Raw genomic sequence first — 18,820 nt, 5'->3', positions numbered from 1 at the left:
ATTCCAGAGAGAATTGTTATGAGAGCGTCTCATAACAAAAGTGAAGTAGTGTCTAGTGAAGACTAACAAAATCTGACAAAGCTTCCACTAGAAATAGTTCGTTCTTAAGTAATTGTGCGTTGTTTTATAATTTACACACAATTTAGAAATCTGCACTGAGCTCTGCTCTTGAAGTGGTATCCTCATTAGCTTAACCCACCTGCAAAAATCTCCAGCTGGGTCTGTTTAAGACAACCTCTCAGAGGAGGAATTATCTCTTGCATCATAATGAAACAAGGGGGGCTCTGGCATCAGATCTTTTGGCCAGCAGAACAGACAACTTGCTTAAGGTAATGATTTTTTTAAAAAAATATCTTTTGTTTATAAAATACAAGTTACAGAGAGTGTTTGCAAAGCACAAAGCACTCCTAGGCAGTAGGCAAGATAAAACAAATAACACTTACTACTGCTAGGTAGAACTATCTGACTAAACACTAAGCTAAGATAGCAAGCTTTTGCTTCTTTGATATAGCTTCTTGGCTGACAAATTCTCACAATTCGGTTTAGCAAAGGAGTCTATTTTTATGCCAAGCAAGTTGGCATCTTCTTGGTAACAGACATGGAAGCAATCTTCTCTCTAACACGATTGTAAAGGAATAATGCCTTAGAGAAGGGCCGGTATACAGGAGGGAGCCATCTTTTCTGCTTTGCCAATGTGAAGCTATCAGCCAAAAGCCAATCAGGGCACACTTGGTTAATTGGCAATGCTAGACATTTTTTTTTAATTTAGAACTTTATTTGATTTTTATAAATCTTTTACATAACAATAAACATAGAAACACTCTGTTAACAAACTTTTTTGTTCTTTGAGTAGGCATTTTTCCAGACCGTACATTTTGGTCCAGTTTATATATATATATATATAACACGCGGATCCTTCTTCTCGTTAACAGTTGGTTATAACAGTCACTTTTGGGTCTTGTTTGTATTGCTGTTTCATTTGTTAATAAGTGTTCCATAACTGGGAACCGTTGTTCTGAAAAGCAAGATTTATATTTTGGATTGTCATAGTGAGCTAAACAATCAGCTATTTTTTCCATTATAAAATAGTCCCAAATTCGGTTGTGCCAGTCGGTGAGTGATGGAGGTGTCGTCTGTTTCCATTTTGATGCAACTACCGACTTCGCTATAGACAAAAGTATCCAAATTAACTTAATCCTGACTTTTGGTATTTCATTTTCTGACCAATGATTTAACAGTATAATTTCAGGGTTTAGCGGAATGTCATCATGTAATAGGGATTTTATTTCCTTCACTACTGACTCCCAGAATTTCCAGATATGTACGCAGTCCCACCAACAATGTAAATATGACCCTTTTTCACCGCAATGTTTCCAGCATTTTGGTGAGTTTGTTTTGTTTATGTGGTGCAACTTAACTGGTGTCATGTACCAGTGTGTCAATAACTTTATCATTTGTTGTTTTATGTTTATGATGTTTGTTTTGAAGCTATAAGATTGCCAAATTTCTATCCAGTCGTCATCTGTTAAGTTTAAGTAACACTCTTTTTGCCAGATATCTTGGTAAGAAGGATGTTTATTTTTAGTTTAGTTTCTAACAAAATGTATAATTGAGATATCAGACCTGTCTGATTACCTTTGTCTCTTTTTATCTGCCTTTCAAATTCTGTGATCGGATGTTTAAGGCTTTCTCTGATGTTTTTGTCTTCCATAAGGTGTTTAATTTGTAAGTATTCATACCAAGGTATTGAAGTATCTGAATCTTTTTCTAATAGTATTTTGTCTAGAAGTGATCCCTTTTTTGTTCTGTCAATTAGCCTTATTTTATCATGCTGTCTCCACCACCTAAATGAATTTTGGCTTTCGGCCAGCTTAAACCAGCTCTGGCCTACAAAAGGCAAGACTTGGGATATTTTATTTGTCAGTTTTAGTCTGTTTCTGTCCCAGATTTTAAGATTACTGTCTAGGAATTGGTTTTATTTTATAGAATCTGGTCTATCTGATTTATGGCTCCATATATTTTCTTGTACTGTCTTGTCAGGAACGTAAAGCTGTTTTATTTTTTGCCAATCCATCCTGTCCGAGCTGCTCAATAGGCGTACTATGCTGCTGAGCTGTGTTGCCTCATAGTAGAGTTTCAAATCAGGGGCATCTAAGCCCTCTAAATGTTTTGGTCTTTTCAATGTCTCTGAATGAATTCTTGCTTTTTTATCATTCCAAATAAATTTATTTATTTTCCTTTGCCAGGTTATATATGTTTTTTCAGGAATGAAGACTGGGAGAGCTCTATTATTAGCTCTTACTGTTTTTCTGTTTTCCCTTCCAGACTAACAATTGTAATGATTTTGTGTCATGAGTCAGCCTCAGCCTCGACTGGCACAACACCGCCTGGGGCAGACGCCTTGGTGCAAGAACTGCAGGCCCTCCACCAGGTGCTGCCGGAGCAACTGGACTGGGCTAAGAGGGCCTACAAGGCAATGGCAAACCAACATCGGCAGAAGGGAGCGACTCTGCAAGTCGGGGACTCAGTCTGGCTCTCTACCAGACACCTCCGTGGCCAACAGCCATCCTGGAAACTGGATGCGTGCTTTATTGGGCCATATTGAATCCAGGATCAGATCAATCCAGTGGCATACCGGCTAGACTTCCTGCCCACGCTGCACATCCACCCAATTTTCCACAGGTCCCTGCATACCCCGGTGGCACCACCACACTCGCTTCGTGACCTGGCACCACCACCTCCGCCAGTCCTGGTGGGCAGCCAAGAAGAATTTGAAGTACAGCAGATCCTTGACTCCCGCCTGTACCAGGGCAAACTACAATATCTTATGGACTGGAAAGATTATGGGCCCGGCAATCATTCCTGAGAGCCGGCTGAGAACCTCCATGCTCCTTGCCTTGTCCGGTGGTTCCACCAAGTCTATCCTGGAAAACCAGGGCCTTCTGCGCCGCAGGTGGGGGGGCTTTGGGAGGGGGATGGTATCATGAGTCAGCCTCAGCCTTGACTGGCCACCTTACCTCTTGCCCCAGAGTCCTCCTCAGAGGACGAGCAGGAAGAGCCAGCAGAGGCTACTCTACAGCCAGAGCCAGCCATGGAAGAGCCAGCAGGGTCTACTCTGGAGCCAGAGCCAGCTGGGACAGCTGTTGCTCCAGAGGAAACTCAGCAGGAGCAGCCAGAAACTTCTGCACAGGCTGTTGGAAACGAAGACTCCCCCAGAGCAAAAGAGAAACCTGAGCTCCCTGGGCCAGCCGAGAAGAGGAAGAATAAAGCAAAGGCAGCTCTGTGGGAGAGGAGAAAGAGTGCTTGTTTGCAGGCACACCACCAGCTGGAGCTATCAAGCAAAGAGACAACACCTGCTCCTCGTTAGGACAGTATAAGAGAGAGAAGCTGAAGAAGCCAAGCGTGGAAGCAAGTTTGCTCACCACTCCCTGCAACCAGAGCCCTGTGCCTGGAAGCGCCTTGCCCTGCTGAACAACTGACCGGATTCTGACCTTGGCCTGCCTCCTAGACCCTCTCTGCTGCCTGCTCCTCTATCTGATGGACTCCTTGGCTCTGACCTCTGGCTTGTTTACTGGACTCACACTTGTCTGCGCCTCTGCTGGACTGATACCTTGGCTCTGACCCTTGGCTTGCTCTGAACCCTTGCCTGCCCGCCCCTCTGTTGGACTGCGTACTCTGGCTAGATTGCAACATTTTGGATTTTTGCGCCAATAGTTCCGTTTTAGGAACAAGATTTTTTTGTGAATGTTTGATATTTCAAGGGCTTCCAGCTGTTTCCTTTCTGCTAGGATCTTTTTATAGATTTTTTTACTGCATTTTCTTTTATGCTCTAACTCTAATTCTGTTATATTGCTTATTAATTCAAGTTTATATTTTTCTTTTCTTACAGGCAGATGTGATCGAGATATATTTTCCTCAGACTACTGCTTTCATTGCATCCCACACTTTATCCAGCGAGACACCACCATTTAAATTAATGTTATAGTAATTTTGAATCTCTTGTTCTATTTCTTTAAATGCTGAATTTTCAAATAAAAATGATTTGTTCAATCCCCGAGTGGATCTTGGTCTTTCTGTGTTTGTCAAGTTTAAGGAGCATTCCATCCATGAATGGTCAGTCCACAATTTTAATCCAATTTTAGGAGAGAAACTTTGCTTAAGTTTTCTGAAATTAAGAGATAATCAATTCTGGTGTAAATTTTATGGTGAGGTGAATAATAAGTGTAATCTCTTTCTTTTGGGTAGTGAACTCTCCATACGTCAAGCAGATTGAATTCTTCCAATATTTTTGCCAACTGTGATTTCCCTTTTTTCTTTTGGTTGTATATTTTCAATTTAGCTCCAATTGTGCTATCTAATTTGGGCTCTACTATTAAATTTAGGTACTGAAATATTTTTAGTTTAGTTAAAGTTTCTTTTATAAATTGGGCTTGATTGGTTTGGGGTACATAAATTGAAGCAATAGTTATTTTGGATGATTCTAAGATCCCTTTAAGGAATACATATCTGCCTCTAGCATCTCTTTCTATGTCACTAAGATCAAATCTTATATTTTTTGAAATGAGTATACCTACTCCTCTAGACTTTGACAACCCATGAGCTTGAAATTGGTGTGCCCACCAGGAAGATTTAAATACCAGTTCTGACGTTGAATTCAAGTGTGTTTCCTGCAGAATTAGTATTTCTGGGCATTGTTTGAGGACCATCGTTGAAACTCTTTTACATTTTATTTTGTTGTTTAAACCTCTGCAATTTAACGAAAGAACTTTAAAAGTCATAGCTAAAATAAAATACAATTGCTACTTTTAGTGCAAAAACTTTGTACTGCATGTACTCTGTCATTAGTAACAAAATCCATTTTTGCTTTCCAAGTTTTGGGAAATAGCATACTTTTTGTGTTTGTCTACTCCTTTTACAAACCAATTTCAAGTGTGTTCCGAATATAACCCAATACCACCCACCCACCCTTCTCCCTCATTCTCCTCCCCCACCCCCTTTCCCACTTACAACAATAAACCTTTTAAAACCAAAATACACCATAACAAGTAAGAACATTTCCCCTGGTTGTTGTGGGTTTTCCGGGCTGTATTGCCGATCGCTCAGACACTGAGAGATCTCTGTCTTTTGGTGCTACACCTTTGAAGATGCCAGCCACAGCTGCTGGCGAAACGTCAGGAACTACAATGCCAAGACCATGGCAATACAGCCCGGAAAACCCACAACAACCATCGTTCTCCGGCCGTGAAAGCCTTCGACAATACAACATTTCCCCTCCTTATAGGAGGGGGGTCTTCTGGGAAACCTTCACTCCCTAGGGTTACTCTGTATCCCTTCTCCAGAGGTTTTACTTTTTGGGAGGTTAGAGAGTTTACATTGTCCCTTCCTCCCTCCCCCCCCCCATTTTGTATTTACTTTACATGACAGCTTTGCTACCAACATCCTGGCATGCAATGTTCAATTTACCTTTAAAGTAAAGGAAGAAAAGTTTTGTGCAAAGATTCCTTCATGAGTCTTTTTTGACTGGGATTCTGCTCCATCTAGTGGAAGAGGTGCATTCTGTCCCTTTTTTATTTTTCTTGGAGGATCCAGCTGAAATTCCAAATCCAGATCTTGCAGTAGCTTAATTCCAGTATCTACACCTGTAGCTTGGTAGGTCTTGCCTTGCGATCTCACAATCAGTTTTGCAGATGACACCCAATGATAACGTATGTTGGCTTCATTTAGTTTTTCAATGATGGGTTTTAGTTCCTTCTGCTTGGCCAGGGTTTCGCTGAAAGACTAAGATCTTTTTCCCCTGGTATGAAAGGGAGCCTCTTTTTCTTGCTTCATACATTATTTTTTCTTTTGTTCTGCTGTCTGCAAATCTCACAATTATGTCTCTGTGTCTCTTTGTTTGTGAGTCTGCAATAGGGCCCAGTCTGTATGCTTTGTCTGATAGGGGTAATGTCCTCTTCTAATTGTAGCTCATGGGCAAACCAGCTTGCCAAAAAGGCTACCAGGTCAGTCATGGCCCCATCAGATTCCTCAAAACCATGAAGCTTAACATTATTATATCTTATTTTGTTGTCTAGTTCTATAAGCTTTTCCTGAATTTCACTTTCATTTATTTGTAATGTACAACCTCGTCTTGCAGTGTTTTCCCCATCTCAAAAGCTGTGTCTGCTATCTGCGTTACTGGGTGTAATGTTTCATTAATGTCTTAGAGTTGATCAGTGATAGGTTTAAGTAAGCTTTCAACCCTGGAGACAATCTTTTCTTCTAGTGTTTCTATGTTCCCCTCCATTTTATCTATAGAGGCTTTTAATTTGATTTCTAGAGCAGGTTTTCCTTCCTCATCGTCAGGGGGTAAAGCGGCAGCCATTTTAGCCTGTGTCTGCTTCGTCCCTGTGATTGTTGGCTCACCTCAGTAGACATCAGGAAAGCTTTCATGGGAACCGGGAGGTTTACACTTGCCTCCCCCGACTTTTCCCATTATTCTTTGGCTGACAAGCTGTTTCTGCTGCTTGCTTTTGGCCGGCGCTGGGATTTGGGACTCAGAGCAATGCTCTCAAGCATCTGCCATGATCGCACGATGCCACCCGCGCCCCCCCCATTAATGATTTTATTAAAATAAAACATTACTATTTTATACAGTACAGGAAAAAATACATGCAAATAAATCAGGTATCCTAACATTTCTCAAACTTAGCTAAATGCATGAAGGTAAAAGAAAATCAGATTTTAGCAGATTGGCAGACTGCTGTGTAAAGCTTTCAGCACCTCCCCCCCCCCCCTCAGCGTATCCTACTATATAATTTGAGTATGCATGTTTTAGACAACTCACTTTATACCCTGGTGCACCACCAGAGGGTGCTGCTGCAGAGGGAAGCCCAGGCAGGGCACCATGTCACTACAAAAAATGTGCTGTTGTAGGAAGGCCAGGCCGGGATCAGGAGGGGAACAGGGGGCAATACCAGCCCCCTGCCTTCACCCAGCTGGTATTAGAAGCGGAACAGGTGGCAATACCTACTCCCCAACTTAACCCAGCTAATATTAGGAGCTGGTGTCAATGCCCACCCCTGCCTTAACCCAGCTGGTATTAGGAGCAGAGAAGGTGGCAATGCCCGTCCAATGCCTTAACCCAGCTGGTATTAGGAGCGGAACAGGTGGCAATACCTACCCCCCCACCTTAACCCAGCTAATATTAAGAGCGCAGCAGGTGGTAATGCCAACCCCCCCCACACCTTAACCAACCTGCTATTAGAAACGGGACAGGTGGCAATGCCCACCCACAGCAATTCCCACACCCCAACTTAACCCAGGTAATATTAAGAGTGGAGCAGATGGCAATGCCCACCCCTGTGTTAACCCAGCTAGTGTTAGGAGCGGAGTAGGTGGCAGTGCCCGTACAATGCCTTAACCCAGCTGGTATTTTGAGCAGAGCAGGTGGTAATGGCCACCCCCCACAACCCTGCTGGTATTAGGAGCAGGGCAGGTGGCAATGTCCATCCCCTGCCTTTACCCAGGTGGTATTAGGAGCAAAGCAGGTGGTAATGCCCACCTCCACCTTAACCTAGCTGGTATTAGGAGCGGGACAGGTAGCAATACCCGACCCCCTTCAGCCATCTGGAATCAGGAGCGGAGCAGGTAGCAATGCCCACCTTCCATCTTCACCCAGCTGGTATAAGGAGCAGAGCAGGTGGCAATGCCCACACACCTTCAGCCAGCTTGGATCAGGAGCAGAACAGGGGGCAACGCCTGCCCCCACCTTACCCAGCTGGTATTAGAAGTGGAGCAGGTGATAATGCCAACCCCCGGCAATTCCCATCCCCCACCTTAAACCAGCTAATATTAGGAGCAGAGCAGGTGGCAATGCCCACCCCCACCTTAACCCATCTGGGATTAGTAGCAGAGCTGATGGCAATGCCCACCCCCCACTTCACGTGGCCAAGATCACGCATGGAGCAGGTGGCAATGCCCACTCCCTCCTTCACCGGCCAGGATGTGTGATGGAGAGGGAAGGAATGCCTGCTTATCCAATCTCCCCTTTCTAGAGCCTGTTGTATTTTTCCCCACAACGGGTTTTGTGGCTAGTCTCACTTAAAGCCTGATTATCTCCTTGGTGGTGAGTGTTGTCAAATTATAAGTGACTTCCCCCAACCTCTGGTGGAGGTTTTGAAGGCAAGAGACTAACAGAGGTGGTTTTCCATTGCCTGCCTCTGCAACCCTGGTCTTCGTTGGAAATCTCTCATCCAATGACTAACCAAGGCCGACCCTGTTTCTGAGATCTGATGAAATCAGGTTTACCTGGGCCATCCAGGTTAGGGTGATTAGCATCTTATGTCACATGTTTTACAGAGAAGGTGACAGTTAGGGCCAGATGAATCTTTCCAATGTTAATATGTGCTTTGTCTTCTAAATAAAATGACTGGTCCCCAAAGCAATTATAAAAGTAAGCAACAGGTACACATAGAGATATCTTGGTCACTCTCCTTAAATTCTCAAAGCAAAGGTATGAGGCTAAACTCGGTACTTATTTGCAAAGAAGAAAAACAATACATTTACTATTTCTTCAGGCTAAGAGGGGGTCCTGTACATAGGTTAGGAAAGTGCATCACAATATATAGAGATGATCATGCATTGATATGAATAGGTGACAGGGCCACTCATTAGCTGTTCACATGAACGCACATGAAGCTGCTGTCTACTGAATCAGAACATCAGTCAACCCAGGCCAGTATTGTCTACTCCATCCTGGCACAGGGTGTCAGGGGTCTGAGGTGTAGATCTTTCACGTTGTCTATTGCCTGCTCTTTTTAACTGGAGATGATTGATTGCAAACCAAAGGTTCTTCCACTGAGCCACCTCCACTTTATTTAGCCAAATGGTCACAGGGGGCCACCAAGATACCCTCCATCTTGAGAAGGGAGACAGTGGCACAGATGTCAGAATTCTTTGTGATCAGTACTCCTATGCTAGAAGCTCAGACCGTATACCTTGTTTCTCTCCTTCTTGATGTATCAAAAGAGGTCTAGGGTTTGAAGCTCTTTGCTCCCTCTGGACCTTTAGGCAATTTTCTCCCTTGTATGACTTGTTTAATGCCTCGTAGGTTTTGAAAACCAAGAAAAGCTCTTTCCAAGTCCCAGAAATTAATAGGTGCTGTCACTGATGCAGTTTTTTAATAAGATGAAAGCTGCAGATTCTGACTGAAGCTCACACCACATTCCAAATATTTATAAAGTTTTCCCCATGTGAGTTCTAGTTTGAGTACATTTTTGACTAAAGCACTTTCTACTTTCTAAACATTTATAGTTTCTACCTTGTGTGAATTCTCTGATGGGAAGTAAGGTCATCACTCCGGCTTTACCTCCTTCCATACTCTGAGCATATTTATGGCTTCTCCCTTGTGTGAGTTTTCTGATGAGATGTAAGGACGGTTTTCTTACTGAAGCTTGTTCCACACTCCAAGCACATAAATGGTTTCTCCTGTGTGAGTTATTTGATGGCGAATCAGATGGGCCTTCTGATTAAAGCTCTTTCAATACTCTATGCATTTATATCGTTTCTTCCCTGTGTGAATTCTGTGATGATAAGCAAGGCGTGAATAGGACGTAAATCTTTTCCCACATTTTTATCATTTATATGGTTTCTCCCTTGTATGAGTAAGTGAGGCCATTCTTTTGACTGAATCTCTTTCCACACTTTGAAAATATATATGGCTTCTCTTCGGTGTGGGTTATTTTTTAAATATATATATATATATATATAATTAAAACAAAAATGAAATACAGAAAGGGTACAAGCAAAACCAATATAAAGATGTGTGCTACAAGGATTATTAAAATACAGAGTAAAAAAATCATAACCTCTATAGATATTAGAATAATAATATATCCTATTTAGTGTTTATCCTTCCAAATAAACAACACATGCAGAATTCAAACCTATTTCTACTCTTAATTAAAAAAATAAAAAGCTCATTATTCCATTATTATTCCTATCTTATCATTACCTTTTCTTAACAATAACAACGCTTATTACCTAATATAACTGTCATAATCTTTAAGAGTGTTAAAGTAATATTGGGAATTCAAAACTGTTTCTACTTCTTATCTTAAAAATGAAAAGTCCTCATTTCTCATATTTTCTCATTACCTTTTACTTATGCATTTCTTAACAATAACAATTTTGACTTTTTTGCCAATATTTCAATATTATCTACCATACAGTCTAGTCTAACAATTATCTTGTATAATTAATTATCTTACAGTCAAATTATAAAAATATATTAATGTGCCATCAAATTCAAATTTACAGGACTAAGATTTCGGTTTCGGTTTCGCAGCCATGTCGGACGCTCCTCTCGGCAGGTCCGAGAGGAAGCGGCCGAGCCACCTGGCCGGGCGGCTGATCTGCAAAGGTTAGCCCCCAGACTCTCAGGCAGGGAGTCTGAGTCCGGGACGCGGCGGGAAGAGCCCTCTGACAGATCGAGGCAGGGGGTAAATCGCCCGTTTGTCCCTATGGAGGCCGGCAGACGAGCGCGGCACCCAGTGTGCTGCCGGACTATGGAAAACGGCAAGGAGCAGGATTAGGCGAAAGCCTGCAAGTAAGCGAATCCCTTCTGTTACTACAAGTGCATGCGAGGAGTGGTGGGGTCTGAAGGTTAGAAGACTCGGATTTTCCCCCCCTCATAGAGTCTCGGAAGATTGGCGGTTTCCCCCCCCCCTAAAATGGCAGCGAAAAAGCAGAGTCCTTCTCTTGGCAAGTCAGTTACGGCGGCCTTGCAGAGGGGCGAGACGCTTGAGGAACTGGTTAAAAGAGCGGTTATGGAAGCCATAAAACCCTTTGTTGACAAGCTGAATGAAACAGATCAAAGGGTGGGCTTAATTGAAAGCGATGTGAAAGCCATTAAAGAAGCAGCGGGGGGGGGGCAGAGAAGTCTGCCCGGGAAAGTGCGTCACTTACGAGAGCAACGAACAGGGAATTAAAGTTGGTGGAAAACCAGCTGATCGGACTGCAAGTGGAGCGAACACAAACCATTTTGCGTCTCCAGAATGTTAAAGAGGAGGAAAAAGAGGATTGATGGGATCTCGCCTCGGAACTTTTAGCGACACCCGCGAAGTCAACTAAAGAAGAAGTGAAAAGCGCCATTTTGGGAGTCCATCGGGCATCTTCAAAATATGCAACGAAGCAGCAGCTGCCTCGCGAGATTGTTATCGAGTTTTCATCTAGGAGGGTCCGGGACAGTATCCTATATAATTCATACAATGCGGAATTGGACTTTCTGGGAAATAAAGTCAAGATATTGAAGGACGTTCCATTTTTAGTGCGGAAGAAAAGATTTAAGTACAAGATGTTGGCAGCTCTTTTGAGGGAACGGGATATAAAGTACAAATGGCTACTCCCGGAAGGAATCGGGTTTAGTTATAAAGATAAAGCTTACAAGATTAATTCGGAAGATCAGCTAAGGGATTTTGTGGATAAAAATCCAGAATTTGGACCAGACACCAAGCAAAAAGAAGAGGATCCGAAGCCTGAAGGGAGGGGGGAGGCAATGAGCGCTCCGGCGGTAGCTGCGCAGAGGGAATTGCGCCCGAGGCCCAGGGGAGGGAAAAAGATTTAATTTGAACTGTAATTTGTAATTTGTATGATCAACCACTCCGTCACTATTTTATTAAGCTATTTTTTACTATGGCAGTATGAAGGGAAAGCATTGAAGTGTAGTTTTTAGTGTTTGTAGGTCACCTTCCCCTTTTTTCCACCCCTCCTTCCCTTTCTCTTTTTTTCCCTTTCTTTCCCATCCCTTGTGCTATTGTAGTCTTTTGTAGTTACTGTCTTGTAGGTTATGTATGTATGTAGTAGTTTTGTATGTTAGACATTGAAAAATAAAAAATATTATAAAAAAAAAAAACAAATTTACAGGACTAAGACACCTTATAAATTTTATCTGGTGTATGCCAAATAATTTCCTCATTTGTCTTCAAATTCTTTAATTGGCCTTCAATTTATGTAACTTGTCAGTTTTGCCATCACCCCATATTCTGACATTTTGTCTTTCCAGATTTCCCTGATTGGGCAGACTTCTTTCCATTTACTTGTGAGTTCTTTGATGGGCAATAAGACAACGATTAACAGAGAAGCTCTTTCCACATTCTGAGCATTTATATGGTTTCTCCCCTGTATGGGTTCTTTGATGGTAAGTGAGACTATTCTTTTGATTGAAGCTCTTTCCACACTTCGAGCATATATATGGTTTCTCCCCAGTGTGGATTCTTTGATGGACAATAAGAGTGCCCTTATCACAGAAGCACTTTCCACATTCTGAACATTTATGTGGTTTCTCCCCTGTGTGGATTCTGTGATGATAAGCAAGGCCTTTAGAAGAGATAAAGCTCTTTCCACATTCTGAACATTTATATGGTTTCTCCCCTGTGTGGGTTCTTTGATGGTAAGTGAGGCTATTCTTATGCGGGAAGCTCTTTCCACATTCTGAACATTTATATGGTTTTTCCCCTGTGTGGGTTCTTTGATGGTAAGTGAGGCTATTCTTATGAGGGAAGCTCTTTCCACACTCTGAGCATATATGTGGCTTCTCCCCTGTGTGGGATCTTTGATGGGAAGTGAGGCTTTCCTTATGATGGAAGCTCTTTCCACACTCTGAGCATATATGTGGCTTCTCCTCAGTGTGGGTTCTTTGATGGACAATAAGACTGCGATTATCATAGAAGCTCTTTTTACACTTTGAGCATATATATGGTTTTTCCCCAGTGTGGGTTCTTTGATGGACAATGAGATGGCGATTATCATAGAAGCTCTTACCACATTCTGAACATTTATGTGGTTTCTCCCCTGTGTGGATTCTGTGATGATAAGCAAGGCCTGAAGAGGAGGTAAAGCTCTTTCCACATTCTGGGCATTTATACGGCTTCTCACCTGTGTGGGATCTTTGATGGTAAGTGAGGCCATGCTTTTGACTGTAGCTCTTTCCACACTTCGAGCATATATGTGGCTTCTCCTCAGTGTGGGTTCTTTGATGGACAATAAGACTGCGATTATCATAGAAGCTCTTTTTACACTTTGAGCATATATATGGTTTTTCCTCAGTGTGGGTTCTTTGATGGACAATGAGATGGCGATTATCATAGAAGCTCTTACCACATTCTGAACATTTATGTGGTTTCTCCCCTGTGTGGATTCTGTGATGATAAGCAAGACCTGCAGAGGAAATGAAGCCCTTTCCACATTCTGAGCATTTATATGGTTTCTCTCCTGTGTGAGTTCCTTGATGGTAAGTGAGGCTCTTGTTATACTGGAAGCTCTTTCCACATTCTGAGCATTGATATGGTTTCTCCCCTATATGGGTTCTTTGATGGACAATAAGACCACTATTATCACAGAAGTGCTTTCCACATTCTGAACATTTATGTGGCTTCTCCCCTGTGTGGGTTCTGTGATGATAAGCAAGTCCAGATTGGGAGCTATGGCTCTTTCCACACTCTGCGCATTTATATGGCTTCTCCCCTGTGTGAATTCTTCTGTGAAGAGCAAAGTCAGCATGCCAGCTGAAGACCTTTCCGCAATCTGAACATGTAAAAGGTTTCTCTCCTGTTTGATGGGAAGAATGCTTTGAGCTCCACTTCGATATTGCTTCAGTTCCCCTTTTATGCTGTTCATCTTTTTTCTTACAGTCATGCTCTGCAGGAATGAAGGGGAACAATGGATGAGGAAGAAACTGTCCTGTCATCGAATTAATGGCTTAAAAAAAAAAACTAACTTCCATAAAAATTAAACAACAAAAATTCAACGGCAACACAGCATATGTGCTGAAAGTATTCACCTGCATTTCCAAACTGATTTTCCACATGTTATTAGAGCAAGCAAGCCCTTTCCAAAACTGCCTTCCACCACAAACTTCCCTTTACCAGTTTGCTGGCATCCCAGGTGGTAAAGGGCAATCACCACGTGCCCCCTGTCTAAACCTCTCATTTTAAGGCAGAGAACCCTGACCCAAAACCTCACAGAGCCCTTCTCTCCCAGAAGCTCCACCAGACAGGCAGCCACTTCCCTCTCTTTACTTCCCCTCATCCAGCTCCTGCCCAGGGCTGTTGGGGAAAGGGAACTTAGAGGTTATTCTCCATATATATGCTGCCACCAGTCAGTTTAGATATATTGGCCCATTGGTGGTGACTAGAGTGTTTGTGTGTGTTTATGTGTCTTATTTCCCCTCAGCTAACAACTACAGGCCAGCCAGGATTAAAACAAAAACAAGAAAACAACTTTTATTTACAAGACTGAATGATTTTGAAACTCCTAAACTGTGGTTAAACAGGGAAGCTTTCAACAGATCAGAACAGGCTGAACTGCCTCTCTGCTGCCCCCAAAGCCCCTCTCTCCTTTTCTCTCCCTCCAACCAATTCTCACTCCCATTGGCTCACCATTCTGCCCACTCACATTGGCTGTCTCTCAGGAGAGGCGGAGCCGGAGCCAGTCCTGTACATCTCAGCTATTGCTTGATGTTTAAAGATATTGCCCTATAAGCTCCAGACAATTAACTGAAAAAGAGATTTTACTAATAAATGAAACACGGATGTACCATGCATTGAGACAAGCTGACAAGACCACCAATTCTTACTTTCCATATCGATCAACTAAAGGCCAAAAGAGAGCCATACCGAGAAAGGCCAGATTCCTGCGATTCTCCACCATGACTTCCCTGTACAATGTCCTTTGGTCCGGATCCAGCAGCGCCCACTCCTCCTGGGTGAAACAGACAGACACCTCCTCAAGAGTCAGCAGCCCCTGAAAGAAAGAAACATTTTCTCCTTACAGGTAATGGCACACTCTAAAACCAGTCTTGTAGGGTAAGAGTAATAATAACAACAACATTTCCATATCATTCTTCTATGCAGATTACTTCCCCACTCAGAATGGTGAACAAAGTGTTATCATTATCCCCACAATACAGCTGGGTAGCTGAAGCTGAGGGGAGTGGCTTATCCAAAGCCACCTGCTGACCTCATGGCAGGAGTGGGAGTCAAACTAGCAGAGTGCTGATTCACAGCCCAACCACTTAACCACTATGCTACAGCAGCTCTAAAGGATCCAAAGGTTTTTCACAGTAACATCCCTAGTCAGCCACTTTGACAGAAAGAGAAAGACAGGAGGGGGCAGAGGACTGAGGCCCCTGGGAAACTCCTAAGGATTCCTCCCCTACCTGGTCTGGCTGTTCAGAAGGTGCTTGATGACCTGTCTACTGACCTGTCATCTTGAGGTCTATACCTGGAAAACGTTTAGAATAAATCATCAGTCAGTCCTTCGGCATTCAGAAAGGATGGCTGTGATTACTAAGAGCAAGCATGAGTTTCAAGTCATGTCAGACTAATCTTATCTCTTTTTTTAGATCGGGGGAATGCTGTAGACACAGTTTCTCTCTCTCTCTCCAGTATACCTTTTGATGTAACCTAATGTTCTTTGCATAAGGTTCTATGCAATTTTAATTGCTTTTTTTTCTTTTTCCAAGTAATTTTTTTTTTAAGGACAGATAGTTTATCTCGATTTTACTAAAGCTTTTGATAAGGTTCAACATAATATCCTTGTTGACAAGTTGGTAGTTGGTTGACAAAATGCACTGAAAAAGTGCTTGTTAATCCTCTTGGAGAAGAGTGACAAGTGGAGTGCCTCATGGCAGGGGAGGGAGTCGAACTAGCGGAATGCTGATTCACAGCCCAACCACTTAATCACTATGCTACAACAGCCCTGAAGGATCCAAAGCTTCTTTACAGTAACATCCATGGTCAGCCACTTTGACAGAAAGAGAAAAGACAGGAGGAGGCAGAGAATCGAGGTCCCTGGGATGCCCCCAAGGATTCCTGCCCTACCTGGTCTTGCTCCTCAGAGGCTGCTTGATGTCCACCACAAAGTCTCAAAGTTCCAGATCCATCCACTAGTGTCCTTCCACCACCTGTGAGACAGGAAAGGAGGCGAGAAGAGTCAGATCCTGAAGAATTGCCTGGTCAAATTCTGAGTTTTCTTAGATTTCAATGGCTGGAGACCTGCATACTTCAGAGAGCCTTTTCTTACTTTACAGAAAAGTAAACATTAAGAAAAAATATTAATAGATTAACGGTGGGTCTGCCGCAATTAACGTGATTCCACCTGCCAGCATCCTAGACACGTACCAGAATAGAACAAACCATTATGAAGAGTTCAGATCCTCTCTCTTTTGCTTTCGCGCTCTTATCTACATAACTATTTATTTTTGTTTTTTATAGTTCACCTTTGTCACTGAGACGCACGATGGATTACACAGTGGAGGCCAATATGATCAATGTCTGGAACATTCAATAAAGAATATAATGGTAAGCAGGGGTCATTTCGTAGAAAAAGAGCTGCAGGAACTCATTAGCATAACTCATTAGTATATGCCACACCCCTTGCCATCGCCGGAAGTGTATCATTAGCATAACTCATTAGCATATGCCACACCCCTTGACATCACCAGAAGTGTATCATTGGCATAACTGACTTGCGTGCGCCACATACCCTTGACATCACCAGAAATGTGTCAGAAGGCTGCTGGCTCTTTTACCAACTTCTTAGAAAAGGTGTTATAGTATCTTTGTCTTCCATAAAAGGTAAAACTCAACAAATTCACCATCAGAATGATAATCAAAGGTAGCTCAGACAACTGCACTACTTTAATTTACACATAGCCTGCTCTTCTTGCCAGTGGAGAATCAAAGTAGCATGCAGCATTGTTCTCCATTTTATTCTCAACACAACTACCCTGCGGCTAGGCCCAATGGCAGAGCGGGGAGTGGAAACCTCACCTGAAACTCTAGCGACCACATTGTGCTCAACAACAGCACATATGATAGCCAAACTGGGCAAGAATACAAAATAATCTGCCAAATCACTCTCTGGAAAAAAAAACCTTCATTGGGAGACAAAGAGGGTCTAAATTGGGTAGCGGGGGAAGCAGTCTGTCTCTGGAGAGAGAGTCCCCCAGAATCACAACAGCTGTACTTAGTTCAGACATTGAAAGGTACATCCTGAATGCAGGAGGCTATCCAAAGTGCAGCGACCTGCCTGATCCAGTCTATGACTTAGTTCAGATTACAAGCGGGAGACTATTTGCTTGCATCTTGTCTAGCCTCCCCACCCTGCTTCCCTCTCACTGGAGATGATGCCCGGCCAGCCCACTAGTCCAGCGCGAAGCAGTGGCCACTTGGCCGCCTTCCCCCACTGCACACCCTCCCAACGGAAGACCAAACTCACCGTCTGGCTGGGATCCTGGAAGGCTTCTTGACGGTGGCTGCCCCCCCACCAGGGCCCAGCGCGGAGGCCTCTCAACAGAAGCGGAGGAGACATCGCTCGGCCCGCCACCATTTTAATATTTTATTTTAACTTTTTATTAAAGTTTATATAATAAAAAATCCTGGGGCAGGCACTCTTTTCAAAGAGAGTGAGGGGGCAGCCACATAATCTCTTTTCCGGCAGGAAATGATCCCTGATGGTAAGGATTACAGAAAAAAACAAGCAGAAATCAGATTCAGAGCGGAACACAACGCTGAAGCAAAAAGCTGACATGCCGTATTACAATGCTGCCTATAGCAGCTGGACATAGGCATATATGAGCTGTGCACGGCTTGGTATTGAGGTCACCACTCTGGTGTAGCTACCCTGTGTGCCCAGATCCGCGTGCCTGCTGCCAAGATGCCAGCCATTGCTGCTGAGACCCCTATAAGTGCTGGGGCTAGCAGTGAACCAAGGAGAAGCCACGTTCCAGAGACAGCTTAACGGAGCAACTACCTTTCTGCCGGAGCAATCACCTACAAGCGCTCCAGTCATGCACCACTCGCGTTTGATATACAGACCTTTGACGTGCAGATCAGGTAATAAAGGTCTTGCCTCTGAGATGCAAAGCGTGACTGACTATCTTGAGATCTGATCCGTTCTCACCCACCCTTCCTGATGGCCCCTCAGATCATTCCAAGGTATCACCAACACCAAATGTTAGATACTGCTCTAACCAATATATCAATCATGCCAATCATCCTAGCACAACACATCGTTTCCTTTGTAAAAGTGCCTTGGAACCACTTTTGAGGCATGTACCCACCTTGGCTCCTGCCTCCAGAAAGGAATTGGCTATTTAAGAAGACCCTCGTGGGTTGCTCGGAGAGATCTCGTCCCTACCCCGCCTTGAGTAGTCCAGGTGTTATGCTAGGTGATCTTTCCCCCCGCTGCTGAATCTTACTTCTTGACAGACAAGTGAGTATCTCCCAAACAACCATCTTCCTGCTAATGCAACCGTCTCTATATTTTCCCCACCTTTATTTCCTAGCCTTGTAGTGAATGAACGTGTGATTCTTGTTCCCTGTACACTCAAGATTATTAAGTAAAGACTTTGATTCATTGAAATATTAGTCACCTCTCTTATTGGGCATGTTCCAGGAACTCTGACCCTGGTACACACAGGTCATGATCCCTTAATATAAGCCTACTGTCTATTAATTCCCCATCTTTGAGGCAGTTTGGCTAACAACAAGACAAGGAAAATATTTGGCAGGAGTCAACAGATAGTATACTGTAGTATCGTCCATAGTAGTTCACAGTTGTCTATCTCCTTAAACAATAATAACAAAATAATATCATTCGATTTATATACTGCCCTTCAAGACAACTTAATGCCCACTCAGAGAGGTTTACAAAGTATGTCATTATTATCCCCTCAACAAAACACCCTGTGAAGTGGGTGGGGCTGAGAGGGCTCTTAGAAGCTGTGACTGACCCAAAGTCGTCCAGCAGGCTTCAAGTGCAGGAGTGGGGAATGAAATCC

At 43.2% G+C, this 18,820-nt stretch overlaps 1 protein-coding gene across 1 annotated transcript in view; it reads right to left on the bottom strand.

The window, feature by feature from the left end:
* Nucleotides 1-11,951: 11,951 nt before the first annotated feature.
* LOC129327902 (zinc finger protein 850-like) overlaps nucleotides 11,952-18,820 on the bottom strand; it is a 46,901-nt gene continuing 40,032 nt past the window's right edge. The window contains exons 10-12 of the mRNA XM_054976651.1: nucleotides 15,858-15,940; nucleotides 14,652-14,778; nucleotides 11,952-13,674 (exon numbers count right to left, since the gene is read on the bottom strand). Coding sequence (XP_054832626.1) covers nucleotides 12,071-13,674; nucleotides 14,652-14,778; nucleotides 15,858-15,940 — 1,814 coding nt within the window. The 3' untranslated portion in view covers nucleotides 11,952-12,070. The remainder of the gene's footprint in view (nucleotides 13,675-14,651; nucleotides 14,779-15,857; nucleotides 15,941-18,820) is intronic.

Source organism: Eublepharis macularius, chromosome 4 (genome assembly GCF_028583425.1).
Source record: "Eublepharis macularius isolate TG4126 chromosome 4, MPM_Emac_v1.0, whole genome shotgun sequence".
NCBI classification, from domain to species: Eukaryota; Metazoa; Chordata; class Lepidosauria; order Squamata; family Eublepharidae; genus Eublepharis; species Eublepharis macularius.
Note: the sequence above shows the minus strand (reverse complement) of the source record. Positions and strands in the feature narration are given on the sequence as shown.